The sequence below is a fragment of the Cotesia glomerata genome, linkage group LG4, assembly GCF_020080835.1.
Source record: "Cotesia glomerata isolate CgM1 linkage group LG4, MPM_Cglom_v2.3, whole genome shotgun sequence".
NCBI classification, from domain to species: domain Eukaryota; kingdom Metazoa; phylum Arthropoda; class Insecta; order Hymenoptera; family Braconidae; genus Cotesia; species Cotesia glomerata.
In genome coordinates this window covers 5,161,161-5,187,352 of record NC_058161.1, presented here as the reverse complement: position 1 = coordinate 5,187,352, position 26,192 = coordinate 5,161,161, and the positions used below count along the sequence as shown (strand labels likewise).

Here is a 26,192-nt window from a genome sequence, read left to right as displayed (position 1 = left end):
ATAGTTGAATTTCATCGATTTTGATAAATATATTTTTCTAATATTTCCAAACAAAAATTTAATTTCAAAATTGCAGCTCAAATAACGAATTTAATAAATTTTCGAAAAAATGCTCTTACAGACAATTCAAATACACGCCATTATCACTTTGAAAAATTGTGCTAATCGATATTTTCATGAAAATATCGATTGTTAAAGTTTTCAATTGTCGGATGTCGACTGAATTCACACTCATGATAATTTAAAAAATTTTTTTAACAAATAAATTATGGCAAAAAAATTAAAAAAAAAATTGATTTGTAGAAATTTTAAAAAATTAAAAATGCAATATTTTAAAAATAATTTTTTGGAACAAATTTGTTTGTTCAAAAAAAAATAAATAGTATATTACATACCTAGGCCAGTAAAATAAGAAAAGTCTTAGATCACATGTAATTGTTGGCCGAGGCGAAGCCGAGGTGTATACTATTTTTCTGCTCGACGTAGCCGGAATGTGGCAACTTTGTTTAGCACAGCGGCCAGAAAGTTGCCACTTTCCGGCCGGAGGGCAGAAAAAATAATTAAGTGACTGCTAACTTTAATGTCCTGAAGTTAGCAGACGTTTAAAAATTTTTTATTTTTTTTTTTTGTTAAATTACAACTAAAAAAATATTTCTAAAAAATTGCACTTTTAGTTTTTCAAGTTTTTTACATGTGAAATTTTTTTTTTGAATTGTTTAATTGAAATTTTTTCACTAAAAAATTGTAAAATGTCAGCTAGCTATGAAAATTGAGTTAGCCGACATTTAAAAATTTTTACAATTTTTTTTCATCGAAAAAATGATTACAACAAAATAAAAAAAAATTTCACTTATGAAAAACTTGAAAAACTAAAAGTGCAATTTAAAAAAAATATTTTTTTGCTTTAGTTTTTTCATTAAAAAAAAATTAAAAAATTAAAAACGGCTAACTTTATTATTATCAGCTAACTTCATTTTCATCTCAGTTCGATTATCAAATGCTCGAAAATATATATGACCTTACCCGTGATGGCTCCGTTTGTTATTTTCTTGAGGGAAATATTTTCTCTGCACATATACTTTTTGACATGAAAATTAAATCAGCCGACATGTAAAAATTTTTATAATTTTTTATTGAAAAAATTATTTAAATAAAATTAAAAAAAAAATTTGACATGTAGAAAATTTGAATCGTTCCAAGTGCAATTTTTAAAAAATACTTTTTTACTCATAATTTTTAGTGTTTCAAAAAATCAAAAATTGTTAAATGTCTGGTAACTTTAGTATCATCTTGTTGACGCAATATTTTAAGACTAATAAATGAAATATTTTAATTTAAATTCTCTGATTAAAAAAGTATAAGGCACATAATTGCTGCGCATGCGGAAAAAAATTAAAAATGTAATTTTTTTTAAATAATTTTTTGGAAGAAATTTGTTTGTAAAAAAAAAATTAAACAATAGTTTTTTTTTTTTCATTTATTAAATTGGAACAAAAAAAGTATTTTTTAAAATTGCACTTAAAGTTTTTCAAATGAAATTTTTTTCTTATTTTTTTGTAATACATTTTCAAAAAAAAATACCATAAAAATTTTTACATGGCGGCTAACTTAATTTTGATATACTAGTCAAGAGTCAACGAAACCCCTCAATAAGTAGATGTCACTGAAACCAGTACAGAGTAATTCACAATTCGCTGTCGTTCAGTAATTATCAAGCAAGGGAGCAAGACGCATTACAAGATAGTTGCTCAGGAAGTGCCCACGTTCTCACGGCAATACAAACAATTTTTGAATAAAAATCACTAGGTAATTTTCAAATAGCAAATATAAAAAAAATAAGTCAATATATTTAACATGTAACTCCGATAAAAATTCTTATACCTTATTATTATTAAATAAATATTATTTTGTGTTTCAGGCTGACAAGGTGTAGGCTAATTGTTCTAATACATTCTACGTACCAAACGACAAATTGTATTGAGTAAGTTATTTATATTCACTCTATTTCAAACTAATTTAATTTATCACAACTCACACTTAATAAAAATCATTTTAATAAATAATTTAAAAATTTAACTACTAAACAATTTTTTATTTTTTATTTTAACGTGTCGGGTTTTAGTGAATTTTTTTTTTAATTAAAAATTAGATCGAATATTTTTATTAATTAAAAAATTTTAATATTTGATTTTTTATAAATTATCATTTATCAATTTTTGCAGAATATGAGCGTTAGAGTATAATTAAATTTTTTCCCGCCAATAATTTAATTGATAAAATTTAATTTGCGCGTAAAATAATTATCAGCTAATTAAAATAATGTATTGAATAAAAAAAAGTACGAGATTAAAACGTGCAAATAGACTTATGGAAGTGCTAAAAAATTTTTTTTTACAGGTATGTCGTGAATTTGTAGTAAAAAGTTAAATTGCGTACTTCCGCGCCTTTTTAGCTCACTTTATGAACATTTACACATGTATATATACTTACGTTGTGTTAGCATTAGGTTTTTTTTTGGTTTTGAAAAAGGACTTTATTTTATAAATATTCTTTATAATAACATATAAATAATATCTTTATAATAACTTATTCGCTAATATAATTTTTATTTTTTGTATTATCATATGATGCTCTTTACAAAAAACAAGAAATGAAAAAAGAAGTATTTTCTTAATAATATTTATTAAACTTGAACAATTTGAAGTTTTTCAACTATTTAAATAATAAATGATAATATACTAAGCATTGGTGAAAAATCAAAAATGTGAAAAAAAAAAAAAAACCAATTGTGTGTTAGCATTAACAATAGTAGGTTGCGGTCAACCAGTCAGATCGACAACATTCCGAATTATCAAAACTCTAGAAAATTGAAAATTTCGCTCTATTCAAAGTTTATAAATACATTAACTTAAACAGAATACCAGCGAAAAAAAATTTTGTAAATTATAAAACACCGAGCTATCGAATATAGGTAAACATAAATCTTATAATCCTCAAGAGTTAAAATTAATTCAATTTCGAAAAAAGTTCGTTCCGACGTATATTAATCCGAATACTCATCCATACGAATAATGATTCAGCCGAAAATCATTCCGTATAAAAATCATCTTATATCATGATAAAGTTAATTATGAATCTCATATTTTGATGTAAATATGAGATTCATATAAAAGCCATATTAATATAAATTTGATACTCGTAATAAGTAAAATATTTATGGGAAAATTTTTTTTTTAACTAGATTATAAATTTTTTTAATTTTTCTTATTGGAAAAAGAAAATTTCCAGTAATTTCATCATGAAATCATTATGATATTAACATGAATCCATAATAAAGTGATGATCATATCTGCATAAAATCATAATGATAACATAGTAATCTTGTTAGCCTTCTTAAATCGTAATATAAAATAATTGAGTAACTATATACAGGAAATAATGCGAATTAATTGAATTAAAGAAATTTTCAGATGGATTAAAATTGTTTTCAAAACAAAAAATAATCATCTTAAGACGAAAAAATTTTTTGTCAAAAATTATTTTAAACCAAGATAGTTATTATTATCCTAAATATTCCTTTAAGTTAAGAAAATCAAGAAATAAAGTAAAGCAGTTTAACTGTACAGTGTATGATAAAAATACTGTTTCTCTAAATTATTATTCATTTCTTCTGAATAACAAAAAAATAAAAATTTTACTAATCTATTTAAAAAAAAGTTCGTTCTCATAAGTATTATACTTATTATGGGTTTCAAATCTATTTTGATATAGCTTTTATATAAATCTCATATTTGTGTAAAAATATGAAAGTCATCATGATATTCATAATGAATATAATTTACATTTTTCGGCTAAATGAGTGTTTGTCTGTTCATTCATTTTGGCCCAAAAATTTTCGTTGTTATGTTTTTTTAATTTATTGAGACTTTGTGACTTTCAAAGATTCTATTAATATATCTTTAGTTTTTTCTTTATTCAAGTTTATTTTTTTCAGAATTTTCAAATTTGTAAAAGTAATTATTTTAAATTATATTTTATATTTACTTTTTAAGTTCTAGTAATTTATTAATTCGGAATGCATGACGTGAGAGTAATTGAATTCCTACCGGTAAAATTACGCATAAAACACCTACTTCTTTACATTATGTCCACGTTGTTAGTAGATTTTATAAAAATCTAACTATTGCAGCCGTCCTCATGGCGCAACTTTTGAAAAATTTAGCCATTTTCTGACTTAGTTTGTCGAGCTGAGTCAGAAAATATATATAGTTCAAAAGTTTATATATGTATGTATTTATATATATAGCATATATATATATATATATATATATATATATATATATATATATATACGATATAACGCGGCTTGTCAGCACGATAGCGTTTTCAATTTATGACCGATTCTTCTGAAACTCAGCATGCTTTATCTATCGATCAAGACCAAGGTTAAGTTCGAAGATGAGCTTATTCGGGCGAGTAATTTGGAAATGACAGGATTTTGAAATTTTGAAAATCGTAAAAATTGATGTTTTTACTACTTCAACGTGGTATAATTACTGAACTAGACAAAATATTGAAATTTGGTAAAATGCATCGTAAAGCTCTTTTGATAAGCTTCAATTTTCACTACTTAGAAGTGGTAGTAGCCTCAATATTACTCCTTTTAGAGTTCGTTTAATGAAACAGTTTTACTGTTGCAGCCGTTTTAGAATTATTGTCTACATCATAGCTTAATCATGATGTAAATTCAATAATTACGATATTGATCAGTCTTTTGTGTAATGTTTTCGGGTAGGTTGTCAGTAAATATGTCACAAATTAGTTCTAACCATTGTTTTCTTCAACTAAAATTTTATCCGGTTGCAAAATTCTGATTAACTTGAAAACTGTTGTTTCTCAGTAGTTACTTAAAATTTGGACATTTATAATTCAAATCTTATAATCTGTGAAATTCTTTGGTGAATATTTGAGAAACTTTTTCTTCACAAGATAATTTTTTTTCCAAAATTTGTTGTAAATAGTTTTAAATTTATTATTGAATTTTGTTTTTAATTCATGAATTAAGTTATACATCATCAGTGTTATTATATTATTTTATTAAAAATCAATTTTTTTTATTTGAAAAATCTACTTCCATTTCGGCTGCAGAGTGGCCTTTTTTATTATTGTTTTTAGATTTATTGGGACGTGTAGAAAAATGTCTAATTACTCGAAAAGAACTCATATTTATTTTCCCATAGTATAAGTTTAATGATTCCGAAATAAAAGTTTTTAAAAAATAATTGAAGAAATTGTATATTGAAATATAAATAAAATTTTTTTATTTTTCAGGAAGAAAAGTTACTTGTAATATTTAAAAATGAATCCTGCGGTAGATCCTGCGATGAATCCTGCGGTGGATCCTGCGGTGGATCTTGCGGTGGATCTTGCGGTGGATCCTGCGGTGGATCCTTCATCAAGTTCCACCCCTGGTAATAAAGCATACAGGAAATATAATTCTATCGCCACAATGGTACTGCATGTGGGGAAACGTGATTTTGTTCAGCACGATAAAGGAATTGAGCCCATTGGTAAGCATGTAATTATTTTATAATTCTTTAATCAGTTTAGTAAATATTTTTAATAGTTTTGCTGAGCGGAAATGTTTGACTTAAGAGGCTTAAGGGAATCTAGTGATTATAATAATAATAATAATGTTAATAAATTACTTACAATTCACTTTAACTTGAATAGAGTGAAGTATATGTAGACAACAAAAGGTTCTAAAATTATCTAGCTTTGGTCTTGGTAATAATGACAATAATACTAAAATATTTACGTTTAATCCTCTAAGTTATTTTGTCGAAATATTTTCTAACGGATTAGTGAATAGTTTGTTTGATTTACAGTTTTTAATTTTTTTTTTGTGAAAAACATAAAGTAAAATAAAATGTATCTATAATTTTTAGGACTTATAATTGAAGAGAATGAAATTTATTTTGATAAAATTTTAGAAAATTATTGGGTTGAATTTTTATTTAAAAAAAAAATGAGTTGAATTTTTTGAATAATTAACTAGCAATCTTGCAGTCACTATGTGACTGCCGTGATTTGTGAACTATAAAAAAATAAAATTTTACTTTATTAAATAATGACTTTTGTTAAATTGCTCTGTACTTTTTTAACTGTTGACTCTTTTAAAGATATAAGCTCATCCCGATGTTACACTCATCAAGAGCTTTCATTTAAGTACCCACATGCATTTTGATATATTTTTCATATATACATATAATATATATAAATATATAAAAAAATTGATGTGGGTACTCAAATGAAAGGTCTTGATGAGTGTAACATCGGGATGAGCTTATATCTTTAAAAATGTCAATGGTTCACAAGATACAAGGTCATTATTTCTTAATTACGTTAAATTGCACTGTACTTTCTTAAATATTGACGTTTTTGAAGATATAAGCTCATTCCGATGTTACACATTTTATCATATAAATACACTGGCCACAAAATTTTGCTTATTCTCTTAATAATATTGGTTAAAAAATAAAATGGAAAAATTATTGACTATTTTTCTATTTTTTAACTGATTTAATGAACGTGAGAGTTTAATCTAAAACATCAAGATTATTACGGCAAGCTTAATTGTATCAAAATCATAATGGGTTAAGCAATTTAATGAGTCTATAGTTAATTTGTACTAAAGCTCTGTAATCAATTAAAATTAATTCTCTTGTTAAATTTTCAGATGGTGTTGTCTGGCTCGATCCTGACTACGTAGAGGGTCACACTGTGTATGTAAGTGCGTTGGCAATATTCAAATACGGTGACAAAAGTCTCAAAGGCATGGGATTCGATCCGGAAAACCTGCTCGTCAACATCCCTCAACAAGTCTATCCACCTCTCAAGCCTCGACTGCCGTTAACTCCGCTGCAACAAAAATTGATGCGTAAATTAGGCTCAAAAAATGTGTATCCCTTTTGCATTGAATTACCGGAATATTTTCCAAACTCTGTCGTACTCCACCCGACGCCCGATAATGACGAGGATCCCTGTGGGATTGTACATGAGCTTAAAGCTTATATCAGTGACAGCTCGGACAAAGTGAACAAAGTGAAAGAACCGTAATATTTTTTTTTAATTTATAGTTAATTATAATGCTGTATTTAAGAAGATAAATTAGTTTATTTTTTCAGAGATTTTGTATCGATGGGAATCAGAAAAGTAATGTACGCGCCATCACAACCGGGTGAACAGCCGACAGTGAGGGAAATCCAGAGATTTTGGTTTTCAGACCCACTTCTTCTCGAGGCTTCGCTGGACAAAGAGATATATTATCATGGAGAAACGATCGCAGTAAACATTAATATTACTAATTACAGCAGACGCTTCGTCAAGGAGATTATTGTGACTGTGAAACAAACAGCTACTTTACGTATGTTCACGAAATCAAGCTTCACTACTACAGTCGCTAAAGTAAAAAGCGAGTGAGTATATATTTATATAAAAGCCTTATAAAGACTATTGAAATTTACACGGAAAAAAGTAAACTGTAATAAATAACAGTCGATTTATAATAAGTAATGATTAACTGCTAAAAATTATCATTTCAAACAGTAAAATTGTGACAAGACTTTAAAGAATGACACTAAAGTTGACAGACATTAGAAATTTTTTTAAAATTTTACAACAATTTAATTATTATAAAAAAATTCAATTAAAAAATTTCACATGTGAAAATTAATAAAAATTACAAGTGAAAATTTTTAGAAAAATTTTTTTATTGTAATTGATTTGTTGAAAAAATTTTTAAAATTAATTAACAGTTGACAGATAACTTTAGTATAATCTTTAAAGAACGGAAGTTACGAGTGATTTTTCATAAAAAATATAAAATATCTCCGTAATATGTTCGGAAAGCTACTTTTTTTATTGTTTTAATCGAAAGCTTATTATTTTTTCAATCAAATTCAATGAAAATAAATTTTTTTTTAAATCGTTAATTGCATTAAATTCTTAACTAAATACGCGGCTGGTGGAATCTCCATTTACCTTCATGTAAAAATTACAATTTTCAAACCTAATTATTTGATTAAATATCCCGGAAACCTACACGGAAAGAAGTAAACTGTAATTAATAACAATCGACTTATAATAAGAAATGATCAACTGCTAAAAATTACCATTTCAAACAGTAAAATTGTGATTTTACTATTCACTATATAATTTTTACCATTTGAACGTTATAATTAACTCTTTACGTGGAAAAAAATACTATTTCAAACAGTAATATTCGCTATTTAAATGTCTAAAATGTTAACGTATAATAATTAAGAATTCAGACATTGATATTTATGATTTCTTACCTAAAAAATAATCTTATGATATGTAAAAAGTATAAAATAAAGTTAGTAAATTTCTAATACAAGCAACGTCAATATTTACAAAGTAAAATGGTAAATTTTAAACGCAACGCTAAAAATCAAACTGTAATTATTGACTTGCTTGGACTGGTAAAATGTACATTTTAAAAGTATAATTTTTACTGTTTCAAATGTTAAATTCTCCCAGAGTGAGACCCCCTTCTCTTTCATCTGAGTTCCCCTTCTCCTCATGACATGGAATATATATTGAAATGGCTTAAAATCACTTATGTTTGATATTAATTTATAAATTGTGGCTTTTATACTTTCTAAATTAAGTTCTGTAATATTTATATTTTTGCCACCCCGATGTCCGCTTTACTGTTTGAAACTATAAAAATTAACCGGAATCCAAGCGAATACTACAGTTTACTTTTTTCCATGCAATATTTTTCAGTTATGAATGTTGTGATAAATAATTATATTGTTTAATAATGTTCTAACGGACTTAGTCTTTTAAATTATTCATGCAACAAATCGTTAACTACTTGAAAATGGAAAAGATTAAGGTAAAAGACTCAGTTATTGAAACTGGCCTAGTTAATGACACATTTTTGTTTTAATTAAAAAAAAAAAAAAAAAAAAAAAAAAGCCAACTCTAATAAATTAATAAATATAATTTGTGAATTATAAATTTAAAAATAATTAGTTTTTTGAGAAGATTTTATTTTTTTAATTGGAATAAAATTGCAAGTGTCTAACAACTAGGCCAGTTTCAGTAACTAGGTCTTATCAGCTTCGCGCTATGAGATGTGCAATTACATTATAAATAGTAATAATTGTCCATTCAAATTTAAAATTAGAAAACTTTGAATGTTAATTTTCACAGCTATAAATGTAATATTTACATTTTATAATATAATTCTTACAAAATCTGAAATTGTAATTTTTTCATTTTTTTATATAAAGCGCCACGTTATATTATATAATTGAATTTTTCTCGTTATCTTATTTCAATTTATAGCCAATGCTTATTTTCTAATATTAATACAACTTGTAATTTTCAGAAATGGATTTTTGGTCTTACCTGATAAGAAAGTAAGCAAAGTCTTCGAGATAACACCACTTCTTTCCAATAACAGAAAACAAAAGCGTGTAGCAGTCGATGGTCAGACGCAGAATACAGACACCAATCTAGCATCTAGTACAAAGTAAGCTCAATTATTAATCTTAAAAAACCACTACTCGTTAAAAATTTTAATATTAAAATTGTTCTCAATACCTATGTTTATTGGTGAATTAACGATTAGATTTTCAATTTATTCTTTATTTGCTATTAAAATATTTAAGAAAATATCGCACCGCCATTACTTAACTGTTTGAACCTTGTGTTCGGATAAATAATATATTTAATTGCAGTCAATCAAAAGGAACATGTGATTAGGTATGCTAATTCACGTGCCTTTATTTTACTTACAATATCAATATTCATTTTCTATTATTATTTCTATCATAGAAACAATAAATCTGTTAATTTTAGAAATGAATCTCAATATTGTTGGGAAATGTTTAAAATAGTCGAGGTATTCTTTTGAAACACTTTGACGGTTTTAAATTCCAGATTTTTGATAAAAATAGGTAACACAAGAATCTTCAAAGTCATTAAATAAGTTTAAATATTCGATAGAAAGAATATTATAAATAATTTAAATCATAGATTTGAGCGCAAAAAAGATATTTATTATTAAATAATTAACTTAACACCAACAACCTGCAGTCACTATGTAACTGCCGAGAATTTCGAACTATAACAGATAAAATTATGTTTAATTATATAATGACTTGTTAAAGTGTACTGTACTTTTTTAACTATTGACATTTATAAAGATATAAGCTCATCTCGATGTTACAATAATCAAGACCTTTCATTTGAGTACCCACTTGCATTTTTAATATATTTTTCATATATACATATGTATAATATATATATAAATATATGAAAAATTGATGTAGGTACTCTAATGAAAGGTCTTGATGAGTGTAATATCAGGGTGAACTTATATCTTTAAAAATGTTAAAAAAAGACATAAATTCAAGTCAAGACCTTTGCAATTAAACTAAATTTCATTTTTAAAAAAACCGATTTTATCATGTGACTTTCCTGGAGACAAAATTTTTCTTATTCTCTTAAAAATATAGATTTAATCTTAAAAGTTGCGTCTTTTTTGTTACCATATCTTAAAATTTAATTACGCTTTGCTATTAATGCCTTAAAACTTAGAATTGCTTTGCCGTCTCTATTGTTTGGTATCTATTGAATATTATTTTACCAAAAATTTATTTCATCGCGAGTTATAAGTGCATATTATAGCATGCTAATTAACAATTCGATTAATCACACAATTAACTTTGATTTTTAATTATAAATATTAGAAAATATTGACAACCTTTAATTTTCACAGTCTCGATGAAGAACTTGCCAGAAAAAAAAATGTTGGAATCACCGTGGAGTACGATGTTGAAATTAAAGTAAAATGCTCATTTTTCCGAAGGTAAGATAAGAGATTTGTAATAAAATAGATAAAATTATTTAATACTTCTAAACTTATTTATAAATCTTGATTTTTACTGTTAATTTTCATTTCAGATGGTTTTTTTGTCATCAGCAAACAACGGCAAAATTGCCGTTTGTTTTAATGCATCCAGAACCTACAGAAGAATTATCTATGCCTCCTTTACCTCAATCGACTCCAGCTGAGCCATTACCATCTACTTCTAAAGATGACCCTGGATTTGTTGATGTCAACCTTATAGATTTCAAAGGGTAAATATTTATTTACTGTTTAATAAGGTAAAAGATCCAATTATGGACACTGCCCTAATTATTGATACTTGCAATTTTATTTTAACAAAAAAAAAAAAACAGCTAACTCCAATAAATTAATAAATATAATTTTGTGAATTATAAATTTCAAAATAATTTGTTTTTTAAGATTTTATTTTTTTTTTTATTTATTTCAATAAATAAATACTTATTCATGAAAATTAAGTAAATTTATTAAAAAAGCTATCAAATAAATAATAATAGAATTAATTATAAAAAAAAAACATATTTTTAAAAAATTTGAAATTGTAATTCTTTATTAATTTTTAGATGTGAAATTTTTTTGTTAAAATTTTCTATAATCATTGAATTTATATAAAAATAAAAATAAATTAATCGATGTCTTTTAATTACAGTATTCAAATAATAATATTTTGTGTCAAATAATTAAATAAAAAAAGTTATCAGAATTTAATTGGAATAAAATTGCTAGTGTCAAATAACTAGGCTAGTGTCAGTAACTGGGTCTTTTACTTTATAATAAAAATATCCGTAATGTAATAAAGATATTTTATCAATGCATATATAAATTAAGGAGATCCAAGTACCCTCTTAGTGTAAAGAATGTCTTTAAAAAAATAATACGTATACGGAAAAAAGTAAACTGTAATATTCACTCGGATTCCGGTTAATTTTTATAGTTTCAAACAGTAAAGCGGACATCGGGGTGGCAAAAATATAAATATTACAGAACTTAATTTAGAAAGTATAAAAGCCACAATTTATAATTTAATATCCAAAATAAGTGATTAGTAGCTGTCACTACAGTAAATAAAAACTCTCTTATCTTAAAAAATTACAGTTTCGAACAGTAAAAATTGCCATTTCAATATATAGTCCATATTATGAGGAGAAGGGGAACTCAGATGAACGAGAAGGGGGTCTCACTCTGGGTGAATTTAACATTTGAAACAGTAAAAATTATACTTTTAAAATATACATTTTACCAGTACATGCAAGTCAATAATTACAGTTAGATTTTTAGCGTTGCGTTTAAAATTTACCATTTTACTTTGTAAATATTTACGTTGCTTGTATTAGAAATTTACTAACTTTATTTTATACTTTTTACATATCATAACATCATTTTTTAGGTACGAAATGATGTATATATATATATATATATATATATATATATATATATATATATATATATATATATATAAATCTGAATTCTTAATTATTATACTAAGACGCCACCTATTTTTATCAACGATTTTGTTTTGTTTTATAATATGTATCATCGGGATATGTATCATTGCACATATGTATCATTGGGTATATATGTGATCGAAATTCGAATAATTGGGATATGTATCATCGGGACTTGGGTAACTGACACATATGTATCATCGGGATATGGGTAAAAGATACCCGCTCACTAAAATTACTAAGATCTTCTAGCATTTAAAAATCCGCGGTTATTTATGCGCCGAGTAACTGCGCAAGCGGTGCTGCCAAGTCAAATAAAAAACTTTAAAGATCGGAAGTTCCTTGTGATTTTTCATAAAAAATATAAAATATCTCCGTAATACGTTCGGAAACCTAGTTTTTTTATTGTTTTAATCGAAAGCTTATTACTTTTTCAATCAAATTCAATGAAAATAAAATTTTTTTTAAATCGTTAATTGCATTAAATTCTTAACTAAATACACGGCTGGTGAAATCTCCATTTACCTGCATGTAGAAATTACAATTTTCAAACCTAATTATTTGATTAAATATCCTGGAGACTTACTGTTTTTTAAGTTTTTTTTATTAATTATCAGGCTACGGAGATTGGATTTACAAATTTTCAGGAAGTTTTAAAAATTTGACTACTTCGCGTGGATCTCCTTAATTTATTATTAAATACCGAAAGAAATTCTCAATATAATTTAATATTTATTTAATTTTTTTATCTAGCGATGATAACGTAGACCTTATATTCGAAGATTTCGCGCGTGAACGAATAAGGGAATGAACAGATACCTGATTATATTACGTCCATATATACTTCAGTAATGAAAGAGACAATAGAAAATCAATTCTGAAAAATTTTTTAAAATTAGCTTCAATTACTAGTAAAAAAATTTTATCAAAGCCTTGTTAACAAATGTAATTGATAAAAACAAAAAACGACTGATTTTAGTTTTAAAAATATTTGTAAAAAAACCGAATACGCTTATATAAATGCGAGTCTATAAATGCGTTAATATTTTATATATATTGTACAAAATTTAAATTATAATTTTTCAACATTTTTGCCATATGATGAAATGTACAAAGAATTATTTTATTTAATTAATTCTTTATATAATATTTTTTTTATAATAATTATTTTTGACTGGATATTTAGTACAAAATATTTTTAATAGTCAATAGCCGCTTAGTAAATAATGCAATTAGCTTATTTTTAATTTATCACATCGACAATAGTTTTTCAAGATAAAAAAAAATACTCATTAACAATTTTAATATATATTTCTATTAATATTCTATAAAAATAAGCGGCTGTCAACGCATTTATTAAATACATTTTAAGAATTTATACTGTTAAAAACTGTTGGGATAAATGTAAATTCATTTATGAGTAATTTTACTAGACAAAAATTTTTTAATTCGCTTTATTTAATTGCAAACAACATATTTATATTCTTGAAGAAATTTATTTTTTGAGTTATTTATTGAATAAATTAGGATGTAAATATTTTTTGATTAATTAAATATTTAATTAACTTAAAAAATATACTTAATAAACAACAAATAGCTTTAAAAATAAATCTAGTAGTTCAAAGAAATTATTTGTACATAATTAGTGAATATTAATTATTTATAGTAATTGAGTATGTGATGACGTTAATTTATTTCAATGACAAATATTAAATTAAATAATACTTGTTAAATAATGTCAATATGTAATTACTTTGTTGTTTATATAATTAACAAGTATTAAATTAATAAGTTGACTAATGGATTCATTGAAGCTATGTTACTCAGTACAAAAATTATTGAAGCCAATAGTGAAATAAATATTTCTTTTTTTTAATTAGACTGAATCACCAATTCTAAATTTATAAAAAATTATAATTCGCCAATTATAAAAATGTGCATAAAGCATAATAAATGTAAATGTACAAATGATATATTCTTATAATTATATTTTAATTGAATAAAAAGAATAATTGAAGCTAATAAATAATTTTGTGTGGTTTTAAATTATTTTTTGTAAATAGATAATTATGTATATATTTATTTTTCAATGCATGCTCTTAGAGCATTTGCATTTTCCTTACAACATTTTACATGGTTTTAATACACTTTGTGTTATCACACATGTTACTGATACATTAATTTTCTTACAGCCTACTATACATTATATTTTAATCTTTAGTCTTAAATCATAATGACCAGATATACACTCATACACACATTTCTCCCCTCACTTTAACAGTTTCTCTCTCTCCATTTACTCTCTACTTTCCTAATATACTCACAAACCTCTTTAATCACTGGTCCTCTCAACATTTCTATTACTGGCCAACGCAACTCATTTTCTAGTTTTTCCCCTTTCCAATTTGATATACACTCTGCAACCCGCTCCTTCTGTAGCTTCATTATTTCATTGCAGCTGAATATATGCTCTAGATTCTCTGTGGCTCCTCCACATAACCTGCAACTCCAGTCTTTGAAGCCTTTCCTCGCTCTACCTACGTTTCCACACCTGAGTCTGGCCCAGGTCTCTTTGTCTTCTTCATTTAAATATTTCCCTCCTCTTGGGCCTGGGAGTATTTCTCTGTATAGCGGGTTGTATTCCGAGTCCACGATCTTCCACCATTCTTTTTCTAGCTCCTGTTTCCACCATTTATTGAGGCCTTCATTTAGCTTCCTTATTACTGCTTCCTCTTTACCTCCCTCCCAGATCTAACGACAAACTTCCATAGTCTTCATCTCTTGTAGTCTCTCCATCACTTTGCATCCCCATTTCGCGGGTCTGTTATTGATAATACCTCTCATCTCCTCCATCAGACATACTTTCGGCTATCTACCCTCTTTCATTGCTAGTATATCTTCCCAGTACTTGATGGCTCTCTTCCTGCAGGTGTATTCTATACTCTCCAAGCCTAGCTCCGCTCTCCAGATGTACATCGGGGTGTTCCTCAATAGATAATTATGTATTAAAATTAAGTAAATCTATGAAATCTATCAAATCAATAATAATGAAATTAATTATAAAAAAAAAAAATATTTTTTGCTAAAATTTTTTATAACTTAATTACTACAAAAATAAAAAAAAATTGACAGATGTCTTTTAATTACAATATTCAAATAATAATATTTTGTCTCAAATAATTAAATAAAAAAAGTTATCGGAATTTTTTTATCTGCTAATTTAAGTTTTATCAGAAATTATTAATTAAATTTTATGACAATTTGGATTCTCAGCCAATTTTATTAGATTGATTAGGCACACTCGAGGCCAGCGGTCAGAGTTCATTTTTAGAATACAAATGACCCATTTCCAGGTTAGAATCAGCGCTGTTGCCGAAAGTCTCATGTCTCCTGTCTCCAGACGGATCATGTAGCCTGGTGTGTTTCGTGGTAACTATAGGATCTTTTTGTAGTATTTTCCTTGCGCTCTGTCGATTTCTTCCAGATGGTCCAAGCCCCAGGTTTCAACTCCGTAGAGGATAGTAGGTGCGACTATACTGTCAAAGAGTTTAGTTTTGGTTTTCCAAGAGTCGGATCTGGCCTTGCTGAGAATTGAACAAGTAGCTCCAGTTGCTATTCTGCCGTTCATGATGGCTTCTTCTACCGTCAATTTGCCTTTAGATGCAGTGTCTAGAGTTGTGCCCAGGTAATAGTAACGAGAGGTGGACTGTATGGGGAAAACTTTGTACACTGATAAAAAAATTAACTTGACTCAAGAGCCAAAATCTTGAACCAAGAATACCATTTTGAAGAAAATTATTTTCTTGAATCAAGAGAATAAATTCTTGAGACAAGAAAAATTTACTTAATTCAAGAATAATGTCTTGTCTCAAGAATTTATTCTCTTGATTCAAGAAAATCATTTTCTTTAAAATGGTATTCTTGGTTCAAGATTTTGGCTCTTGAATTAAGTTAATTTTTTTATCAGTGTATATAAATGCATTTTGTTCAGATTTTTTAATTCTTCCCGAGCTCCGGAAGACCATAATTTGTGTTTTCCCGGTGTGGACTGTTAGTTTATTATTATTATTATCTAGCCTTCGTGGGCGGCACAATAAGCATGGGCGGCACGGTAAGTTGACAATTTTTCCCGTTTTATACGCACGCGCACAGTTCATGACACTGAAGTTAGATGAAAATTAATTTAGCAGATGTTTGATAATTTAAAAAATTTTTTTAACAAATAAATTATGGCAAAAAAATAAAAAAAAAATTGACATAGAAATTTTAAAAAATTAAAAATGCAATTTTTTTTAAATAATTTTGTGGAACAAATTTATTTGTTCAAAAAAAAATAAAAAATAATTAAGTGACTGCTAACTTTAATAATGTCATGAAGTTAGCAGACGTTTAAAAATTTTTGATTTTTTTTTTTGTTAAATTACAACTAAAAAGATATTTCTAAAAAATTGCACTTTTAGTTTTTCAAGTTTTTTACATGTGAAATTTTTTTTTTTGAATTGTTTAATTGAAATTTTTTCACTAAAAAATTTCTAAAAATTGTAAAATGTCAGCTAGCTATGAAAATTGAGTTAGCCGACATTTAAAAATTTTTACAATTTTTTTTCATCGAAAAAATGATTACAACAAAATAAAAAAAAATTTCACATGTAAAAAACTTGAAAAACTAAAAGTGCAATTTAAAAAAAATATTTTTTTGCTTTAGTTTTTTCATTAAAAAAAAATAAAAAAATTAAAAACGGCTAACTTTATTATTATCAGCTAACTTCATTTTCATCTCAGTTCGATTATCAAATGCTCGAAAATATATAGGACCTTATCCGTGATGGCTCCGTTTGTTATTTTCTTGAGGGAAATATTTTCTCTGCACATACACTTTTTGACATGAAAATTAAATCAGCCGACATGTAAAAATTTTTATAATTTTTTATTGAAAAAATTATTTAAATAAAATTAAAAAAAAAATTTGACATGTAGAAAATTTGAATCGTTCCAAGTGTAATTTTTTAAAAATACTTTTTTACTCATAATTTTTAGTGTTTCAAAAAATCAAAAATTGTTAAATGTCTGGTAACTTTAGTATCATCTTATTGACGCAATATTTTAAGACTAATAAATGAAATATTTTAATTTAAACTCTCTGATTAAAAAAGTATAAGGCACATAATTGCTACGCATGCGTAAAAAATTAAAAATGTAATTTTTTAAAAATAATTTTTTGGAAGAAATATGTTTGTAAAAAAAAAAATTAAAAAATAGTTTTATTTTTTTTTTTCAATTATTAAATTGTAAAAAAAAAAGTATTTTTTTTAAATTGCACTTAAAGTTTTACAAATGAATTTTTTTTCTTATTCTTTTGTAATACATTTTCAAAAAAAAAATCATATAAATTTTTACATGGCGGCTAACTTAATTTTGATATACTAGTCAAGTGTCAGCAAAACCCCTCAATAAGTAGATGTCACTGAAACCAGTACAGAGTAATTCACAATTCGCTGTCGTTCAGTAATTATCAAGCAAGGGAGCAAGACGCATTACAAGATAGGTGCTCAGGAAGTGCCTACGTTCTCACGGCAATACAAACAATTTTTGAATAAAAATCACTAGGTAATTTTCAAATAGCAAATATAAAAAAAATAAGTCAATATATTTAACATGTAACTCCGATAAAAATTCTAATAACTATTATTATTAAATAAATATTATTTTGTGTTTCAGGCTGACAAGGTGTAGGCTAATTGTTCTAATACATTCTACGTACCAAACGACAAATTGTATTGAGTAAGTTTATTTATATTCACTCTATTCCAAACTAATTTAATTTATCACAACTCACACTTAATAAAAATCATTTTAATAAATAATTTAAAAATTTAACTAATAAACAATTTTTTATTTTTTAATTAAAAATTAGATCGAATATTTTTATTAATTAAAAAATTTTAATATTTGATTTTTTATAAATTATCATTAATCAATTTTTGCAGAATATGAGCGTTAGAGTACAATTAAATTTTTTCCCGCCAATAATTTAATTGATAAAATTTAATTTGCGCGTAAAATAATTATCATCTAATTAAAATAATGTATTAAATAAAAAAAAGTACCAGATTAAATCGTGCAAATAGACTTAATGATAATTAAGTTAGCCGACATCTAAAAATTTTAAGAATTTTTTTTTTATTGAAAAAATTATTATAAAAAAATAAAAAAAAAATTCCATAACTTTATTATTATATAGACTTATGGAAGTGCTAAAAAATTTTTTTTTACAGGTATGTCGTGAATTTGTAGTAAAAAGTTAAATTGCGTACTTCCGCGCCTTTTTAGCTCACTTTATAAACATTTACATATGTATATATACTTACGTTGTGTTAGCATTAGATTTTTTTTTTTGGTTTTGAAAAAGGACTTTATTTTATAAATATTCTTTATAATAACATATAAATAATATCTTTATAATAACTTATTCGCTAATATAATTTTTATTTTTTGTATTATCATATGATGCTCTTTACAAAAAATAATAACTGAAAAAAGAAGTATTTTCTTAATAATATTTATTAAACTTAACAATTTGAAGTTTTTCAACTATTTAAATAATAAATGATAATATACTAAGCATTAGTAAAAAATCAAAAATGTGAAAAAAACCAATTGTGTGTTAGCATTAGCAATAGTGGGTTGCGGTCAACCAGTCAGATCGGCAACATTCCGAATTATCAAAACTCTAGAAAATTAAAAAAAATTCCGCTACACAGGAAAAAAATAAACTTAATTCAAGAGAAAAATTTTTGAACCAAGAATGTAATTTTGAAGAGGATAATTGTCTTGAATCAAGACGAAAAATTCTTGAATTAAGTAAAATTTTCTTAAACCAAGAAAAATTTTCTTAAATCAAGAATTTTTCTACTCAAACCAAGAATATTGAGCTCTTCAAAAATATATACTTGATTCAAGAACATTTTTTTTCTGTGTACATTCAAAGTTTATAAAATACATTAACTTAAATAGAATACCAGCAAAAAAAAATTTTATAAATTCTAAAATACCGAGCTATTGAATATAGGTAAACATAAATCTTATGATTCTCAAGAGTTAAAATTAATTTAATTTCAAAAAAAGTTCGTTCCGACGTATATTAATCCGAATATTCATCGATACGAATAATGATACAGCCGAAAATTATCCCGTATAAAAATCATCTCATATTATGATGAAGTTAATTATGAATCTCATATTTTGACATAAATATGAGATTCATATAAAAGCCATATTAATATAAATTTGATTCTCTTAATAAGTAAAATATTTATAGGAAAATTTTTTTTTTAACTAGATTATAAATTTTTTTTATTTTTCTTGTTGGAAAAAGAAAATTTCCAGTAATTTTATGATGAAATCATTATAATATTAACATGAATTCATAATAAAGTGATGATAATATCTGCATAAAATCATAATGATAACATAGTAATATTGTTAGCCTTCCTAAATCGTGATATAAAATAATTGAGTAACTACATACAGGAAATAATGCAAATTAATTGAATTAAAGAAATTTTCAGACGGATTAAAATTGTTTTCAAAACAAAAAATAATCATCTTAAGACGAAAAAATTTTTTCGGTCAAAAATTATTTTAAACCAAGATAGTTATTGTTTTCCTAAATATTCCTTTAAATTAAGAAAATCAAGGAAGAAAGTAAAGCAGTTCAACAGTATAGTGTATGATAAAAATACTGTTTCTCTAAATTATTATACATTTCCTCTGATTAACAAAAAAATAAAAATTTTACTAATCTATTTAAAAAAAAGTTCGTTCTCATAAGTATTATACTTATTACGGGTTTCAAATCTATTTTGATATAGCTTTTATATAAATCTCATATTTGTGTAAAAATATGAAAGTCATTATGATATTCATAATGAATATAATTTACATTTTTCGGCTAAATGAGTGTTTGTCTGTTCATTCATTTTGGCCCAAAAATTTTCGTTGTTATGTTTTTTTAATTTATTGAGACTTTGTGACTTTCAAAGATTCTATTAATATATCTTTAGTTTTTTCTTTATTCAAGTTTATATTTTTCGGAATTTTCAAATTTGTAAAAGTAATTATTTTAAATTATATTTTATATTTACTTTCTAAGTTCTAGTAATTTATCAATTCGGAATGCATGACGTGAGAGTAATTGAATTCCTACCGGTAAAATTACGCATAAAACCCTTACTTTTTTACATTATGTCCATGTTGTTTTATTATTGTTTTTAGATTTATTGGGGCGTGTAGAAAAATGTCTAATTACTCGAAAAGAACTCATATTTATTTTTCCATAGTATAAGTTTAATGATTCCGAAATAAAAGTTATTAAAAATTAATTAAAGAAATTGTATATTGAAATATAAATAAAATTTTTTTATTTTTCAGGAAGAGAAAGTACTTGTAATATCTAAAAATGAATCCTGCGGTAGATCCTGCGATGAATCTTGAGGTGGATCCTGCGGTGGAGCCTGTGGTGGAGCCTACGGTGGAGCCTGCGGTGGAGCCTGCGGTGGAGCCTACGGTGGAGCTTGCGGTGGAGCCTGCGGTGGAGCCTGCGGTGGAGCCTGCGGTGGAGCCTACGGTGGAGCCTGCGGTGGAGCCTGCGGTAGAGCCTGCGGTAGAGCCTGCGATAGAGCCTGCGGTGGAGCCTACGGTGGAGCCTGCGATAGAGCCTGCGGTAGAGCCTGCGGTGGAGCTTGCGGTGGAGCCTGCGATTGTTCCTTCATCAAGTTCCAGACCTGGTAATATAGCATACAGGAAAAAGAATTCTAAGGCCACAATGGAACTGTTTGTGGGGAAACGTGATTTTGTTCAGCACAATAAAGGAATTGAGCCCATTGGTAAGCATGTAATTATTTTATAATTCTTTAATTAGTTTAGTAAATATTTTTAATAGTTTTGCTGAGCGGAAATGTTTGACTTAAGAGGCTTAAGGGAATCTAGCGATTATAATAATAATAATGTTAATAAATTACTTACAATTCACTTGAACTTGAATAGTGTGAAGTATATGTAGACAACAAAAGGTTCTAAAATTATCTAGCTTTGGTCTTGGTAATAATGACAATAATACTAAAATATTTACGTTTAATCCTCTAAGTTATTTTGTCGAAATATTTTCTAACGGATTAGTGAATAGTTTGTTTAATTTACAACTTAAAATTTTCTTTTATGAAAAACATAAAGTAAAATAAAATGTATCTATAATTTTTAGGACTTATAATTGAAGAGAATGAAATTTATTTTGATAAAATTTTACTTTATTAAATAATGACTTTTGCTAAATTGCTCTGTACTTTTTTAACTGTTGACGTTTTTAAAGATATAAGCTCATCCCGATGTTACACTCATCAAGAGCTTTCATTTAAGTACCCACATGCATTTTCATTTATTTTATATATATATATATATATATATATATATATATATATATATATATATATATATATATATATATATATATATATATATATATATATATATATATATATATATATATATATATATATATATATATATATACTAGACGCAGGAATGAATCAGATATAAATGCTCGATGTACCTGTTGTCGTTATTGGTCATTTGCTCTTCGTCTATGCAATTGCGCCATTCTGACACGTGCATCAGTATTTTGTTGCTGGATTTGTTCTTTTGTTCTTTTGGATCTGCTTTTTCGCAAGTTTCGAGCTTTACTTGTACTGCGGCTCAAATCAGCCCCTTTGCGTTTTCTTGGCATTGCTCACTGTACAAAACATACATAAATAGAATTAATGAAATTATTTAATGATGAAAAATGTTAAAAGTATAATTAGGGCCAGGATTTTTGCCGCAGTTTTGAAATGATTAGTTTTAATTTATGAAATTATAACAAAAATATAAGTTTTATGGAAAAATTTTTCAAACAAAAGTAAAAAATTAAATTTTATGAAAACATTGTCTCTTATAATTTTTTCATACAACCAATATTTCCATTGACATTTCAAAATAAAGATTCATAATGATTGATTTTTTGGAAACTATGAAAATCTTAATTGTTCAATTACATTTTTTTAATAAAATTAAATTAAAATTACATTTTTATATGATCAACAACATTTTCGATATAAATAAAAAAAGTATACTTACAACACAAAATCCGTTGTTATTGGAAGCTCGTGTCACGTGTTGAGTACTTTTGAGGTTATAAAATCACTTGATTAACTAATCGTGCAAAATACACTCAAAATTGATAATTTAATTATTATTGATAAAATAGGAATGATTAAAAGTTAATATGAGAGTTACACTGAGATAGCAAAATAATAATTGTCAACGTTACTACTACACTTGATGCATAAACAATAATGACAGCCGACAACTGTGTAGGGAGTGAGAAAGAAAGGAGACCGGCTCGTTCTCATCCCTACTCCGTGCTGTTTACTGGGTCAAAAGTGACACTTGTAGACATCTGGCGGGGATAACTAATTAAATGACGATTGATCAGTTTTCGACCGGAGAGGAAAAATGATTAAATTACTAAAATGGCTATTAAAAAATAAGGGTTGATCGTAGAAGGGTGAAAATTGAGGATTGTATGTATTTTTGTATGTTGTATCATAAAAAAATAGAAATTAAAAATTTTGTCGAAAATAAAAAAAAAATTTAGAGGTGGACTACCCCTAACATTTAGGGGGATGAAAAATAGATGTTGGCCGATTCTCATAGATACCAGATAAGCACAAAAAATTTCATCAAAATCGGTCAAGCCGTTTCGGAGGAGCATGGCAACGAAAACTGTGACACGAGAATTTTATATATTAGATATATATATATAGATATATATATATATATATATATATATATATATATATATACATATATATAAGCAACTTTTGTTTTTTTCCACCGCGGTAAACTTGAAAACTACTGGACCGATTGGCATGAGACCATGACCATTCGACGCGGAATTAATTGTAGAAAATTTTAGGCTATTAATTTTTTAAATTCCATCAACCCTATACTATTTTTTTTTTCAAATTTATATGGATAGTCATTTGTTTCTGTTAATAAAACAAATGAACATCACTTCTTCTTCTTCATATTTGAGCTCATAAAGACCGGAAAAATGCCTAACGTCATTTGAATGTTTTTAAACGCGTTTCCACACACTTTCCCACGCATCCACCCACGCACTTCCATGCATCCACCCACGCATCTACAACATTGTGATATGAATTATTGTCTATGGCAACGGTTTTGTCAATCCATTTTTATAAATCTAACTACGTATTAACCTTATTAAAATTGCAAAAAATTCAAAATCTATATGTATATATCTACATATAAGAGACTTTCTATAGATATAGTCACTTATCACGAAATCTCGGGAACCATCGGACCAAGAAACTTGAAAATCGGTAGGAATATTACTTTTGCCATGCAGAGATCAGCTGAGAACGGATTTTAAGAAATTCCTCCCCCAAAAAGGTTTGCGGGGGCGCTAACAATGAAAAATTCCCGTTTTTAAACTTCAGCTCCTATAGGCTCCAAATTTAGTAGGAATCTCCTGTAAGAGATGTAGAAATAGTCTATGAACAAATTTTACTATAAATCGCCCCACAGGGGGTCGTGGAGAGGTGGGGGGGGGGGGTATTAACAATGAAAATTTTTAATTTTCAAGCTATAGCTCCGACAGACTCCAAATTTTGTAGGAATTTTGTATAAGGGATGTAAAAATAATATCCTACTCCGAGGAGGATTGCGAGGGCGTTAACAATGAAGAATTACCGTTTTTAAACTATAGCTCCTATAGACTCTAAAATGGGTAGGAATTTTCCGTAAGAGATGTAGAAATAATATAGGAACGAATTTTACGATAGCTCACCTCACAGGGCTTTGCGGGGGTGGATTTTAACAATTAAAATTTTGAATTTCCGAGCTATAAGCTCTTATAGATTCCAAATTTAGGAGGACTCTTCAATACGTGATATAGAAATGATCTAAGAGCGTATTTTACAACGAATCGCCTCCAATAAGGATTGCGGGGGTGGGTGTTAACGATAAAAAATTTTAAGCGCTTGGATACGGAATTAGCGGGAAGTTTCAGTAAGGGCCTTTAAGGTCAATCGTTTTTCAGATTTTTTTCTTCGTGCCAATCTATATATATATATATATATATATATATATATATATATATATATATATATATATATATATATATATAGAAAATGGTTTTTGTTTGAGGCTCGGTCACGCCTAAACCACTGATAGTATCGACTCGAAACTACAATCATTTGATACGAAATTTTTTCTAGATGGTTTATGATTTTTTATTTTTCAAATTCCAACGTTTCTTCATTTTTTATTGCTGTTTTACTTTTATGAACATTTGTCCCGCTAATAAAAACGAAAGATAAGCATTTTCTCTTGATTCTTTTGTTTTCATGGATTTCAACCGGGTATATTAGACGGATTATGTTCTTTTACATTCAGCTAAGAATCCACTCCCACACTCCCACGCACCCACACGCTCACCATAGGACTTGGAAACGTGAAATTTGGTAGAAATATTACTTTTGCTATGTAGAGGTAAGCTAAGAACGTATTTAAAAAAATTCTTTCCCTAAAGGGGGTTGCGAAGGCGTTAAAAATAAAAAATTCCCGTTTTTAAACTATAGTTCCTATAGACTCCAAATTTAGTAGAAATCTTCTGTAAGAGATATAAAAGTAGTCTATGAACGAATTTTACGATAGCTCACCCCAAAGGGGGTTGCGAGGCTGGGTATTAACAATGAAAATTTTTAATTTTTAAGCATAGCTCCTACAGACTAAAAATTTAGCTAGAGTCTACTATATGTGATGCAGAAATGACGTAAGAGCAGATTTTGCAATAACCCCCGCCAATAATGATTGTGGGGGTGGGTGTTAGAATATTAAATTTCTATTTCCAAACTGTAACCTCTACAGACTCGAAATTCAGTAGGAATCTTTTATTTATAATGTAGAAATCATCTTGAATAGGATTTTACGAAATTCCTCCTCCACATAGGAGTGCGAGGGTGTTAATTATCAAAAAATTCATATTCTTCAAATACAGTTCCTACAGATATAAAGTTTAAAAGAATCTCAAGAGAAACAGGACATTACAGAGATGGCCTCCATGGTCAACCGTTTTAAATATTACTCTTTCTTAATAATTGGATATCAGCTAAAAACGAATTTAGCGACAATTGTCTTCATATGTAGGTTATGTCAAAATGGTGAGTAGAATGTAAAAAAATGTTTTCGTTTATAAACTAGAACTTCTTGAGACATGAAACTTAGGACATATCTATTAAACTTCAATAAATTCAGTAAAAATTTCTTCACAACAATCGTCTCTTTGGCAGTGGAGGAAAAGTGATTGTAATATTTTCAAAATTAAACATTATATATAGTAATATAGTCAACGGACTAAGAATTTTACATTCATTTGACTTTTGCAGATCATATAACTGATAAATTCTTTTATTGCGGGATCACGGGAATGTAACAGATTAAAATGAGTGCATTTTCCAAACACTTGAGATGTGGAAAAGAAATTTGGCTACTTATTTCAATAGAATTAATAAAAAACATGTACAATTAATTTTCTATAAAAAATTAGGAAAACGGTTGACCCTGAAGGCCATCCCTGCAACTTCCCGCTAATTCCATACGTAGGCGCTTAAAATTGCACCAATGACGTTTTTGACCGGACTGGTGGCGATCGACGTGGTTTTTTGAGGTTAAGAGCTGAT

General features: G+C 26.8%; 2 protein-coding genes and 1 long non-coding RNA gene across 3 annotated transcripts; 2 read left to right on the top strand and 1 right to left on the bottom strand.

The window, feature by feature from the left end:
- The first annotated feature begins 1,656 nt into the window (after positions 1–1,656).
- LOC123264292 (beta-arrestin-1-like) lies at positions 1,657–13,378 on the top strand. The gene is made up of 9 exons (XM_044727519.1): positions 1,657–1,806; positions 1,919–1,981; positions 5,332–5,570; positions 6,740–7,115; positions 7,188–7,478; positions 9,422–9,565; positions 10,817–10,906; positions 11,002–11,178; positions 13,144–13,378. Exons 3-9 carry the CDS (start codon positions 5,360–5,362, stop codon positions 13,199–13,201), a joined length of 1,347 nt encoding a protein of 448 aa, XP_044583454.1. The 5' UTR covers positions 1,657–1,806; positions 1,919–1,981; positions 5,332–5,359; the 3' UTR covers positions 13,202–13,378.
- A 4,455-nt stretch (positions 13,379–17,833) lies between these two features.
- Positions 17,834–21,354, top strand: LOC123262974 (diacylglycerol kinase kappa-like). The gene is made up of 4 exons (XM_044725483.1): positions 17,834–17,997; positions 18,109–18,171; positions 20,821–21,275; positions 21,332–21,354. Exons 3-4 carry the CDS (start codon positions 20,849–20,851, stop codon positions 21,352–21,354), a joined length of 450 nt encoding a protein of 149 aa, XP_044581418.1. The 5' UTR covers positions 17,834–17,997; positions 18,109–18,171; positions 20,821–20,848.
- Positions 21,355–22,096: 742 nt separating this feature from the next.
- LOC123264305 lies at positions 22,097–22,604 on the bottom strand. The gene is made up of 2 exons (XR_006509300.1): positions 22,561–22,604; positions 22,097–22,177 (listed from the first exon to the last, which is right to left on the bottom strand). It is a non-coding gene; the product is annotated as an uncharacterized LOC123264305 (long non-coding RNA).
- Positions 22,605–26,192: the final 3,588 nt, after the last annotated feature.

Coding starts and splice junctions, on each gene's coding strand:
- LOC123264292 (XM_044727519.1), top strand. CDS start 5,360: ATGAATCCTGCGGTAGATCCTGCGATGAATCCTGCGGTGGATCCTGCG. Junction 5,571..6,739: donor TAAAGGAATTGAGCCCATTG/GTAAGCATGTAA, acceptor TTAAATTTTCAG/ATGGTGTTGTCTGGCTCGAT. Junction 9,566..10,816: donor AATCTAGCATCTAGTACAAA/GTAAGCTCAATT, acceptor TAATTTTCACAG/TCTCGATGAAGAACTTGCCA.
- LOC123262974 (XM_044725483.1), top strand. CDS start 20,849: ATGAATCCTGCGGTAGATCCTGCGATGAATCTTGAGGTGGATCCTGCG. Junction 21,276..21,331: donor TAAAGGAATTGAGCCCATTG/GTAAGCATGTAA, acceptor TATTTTTAATAG/TTTTGCTGAGCGGAAATGTT.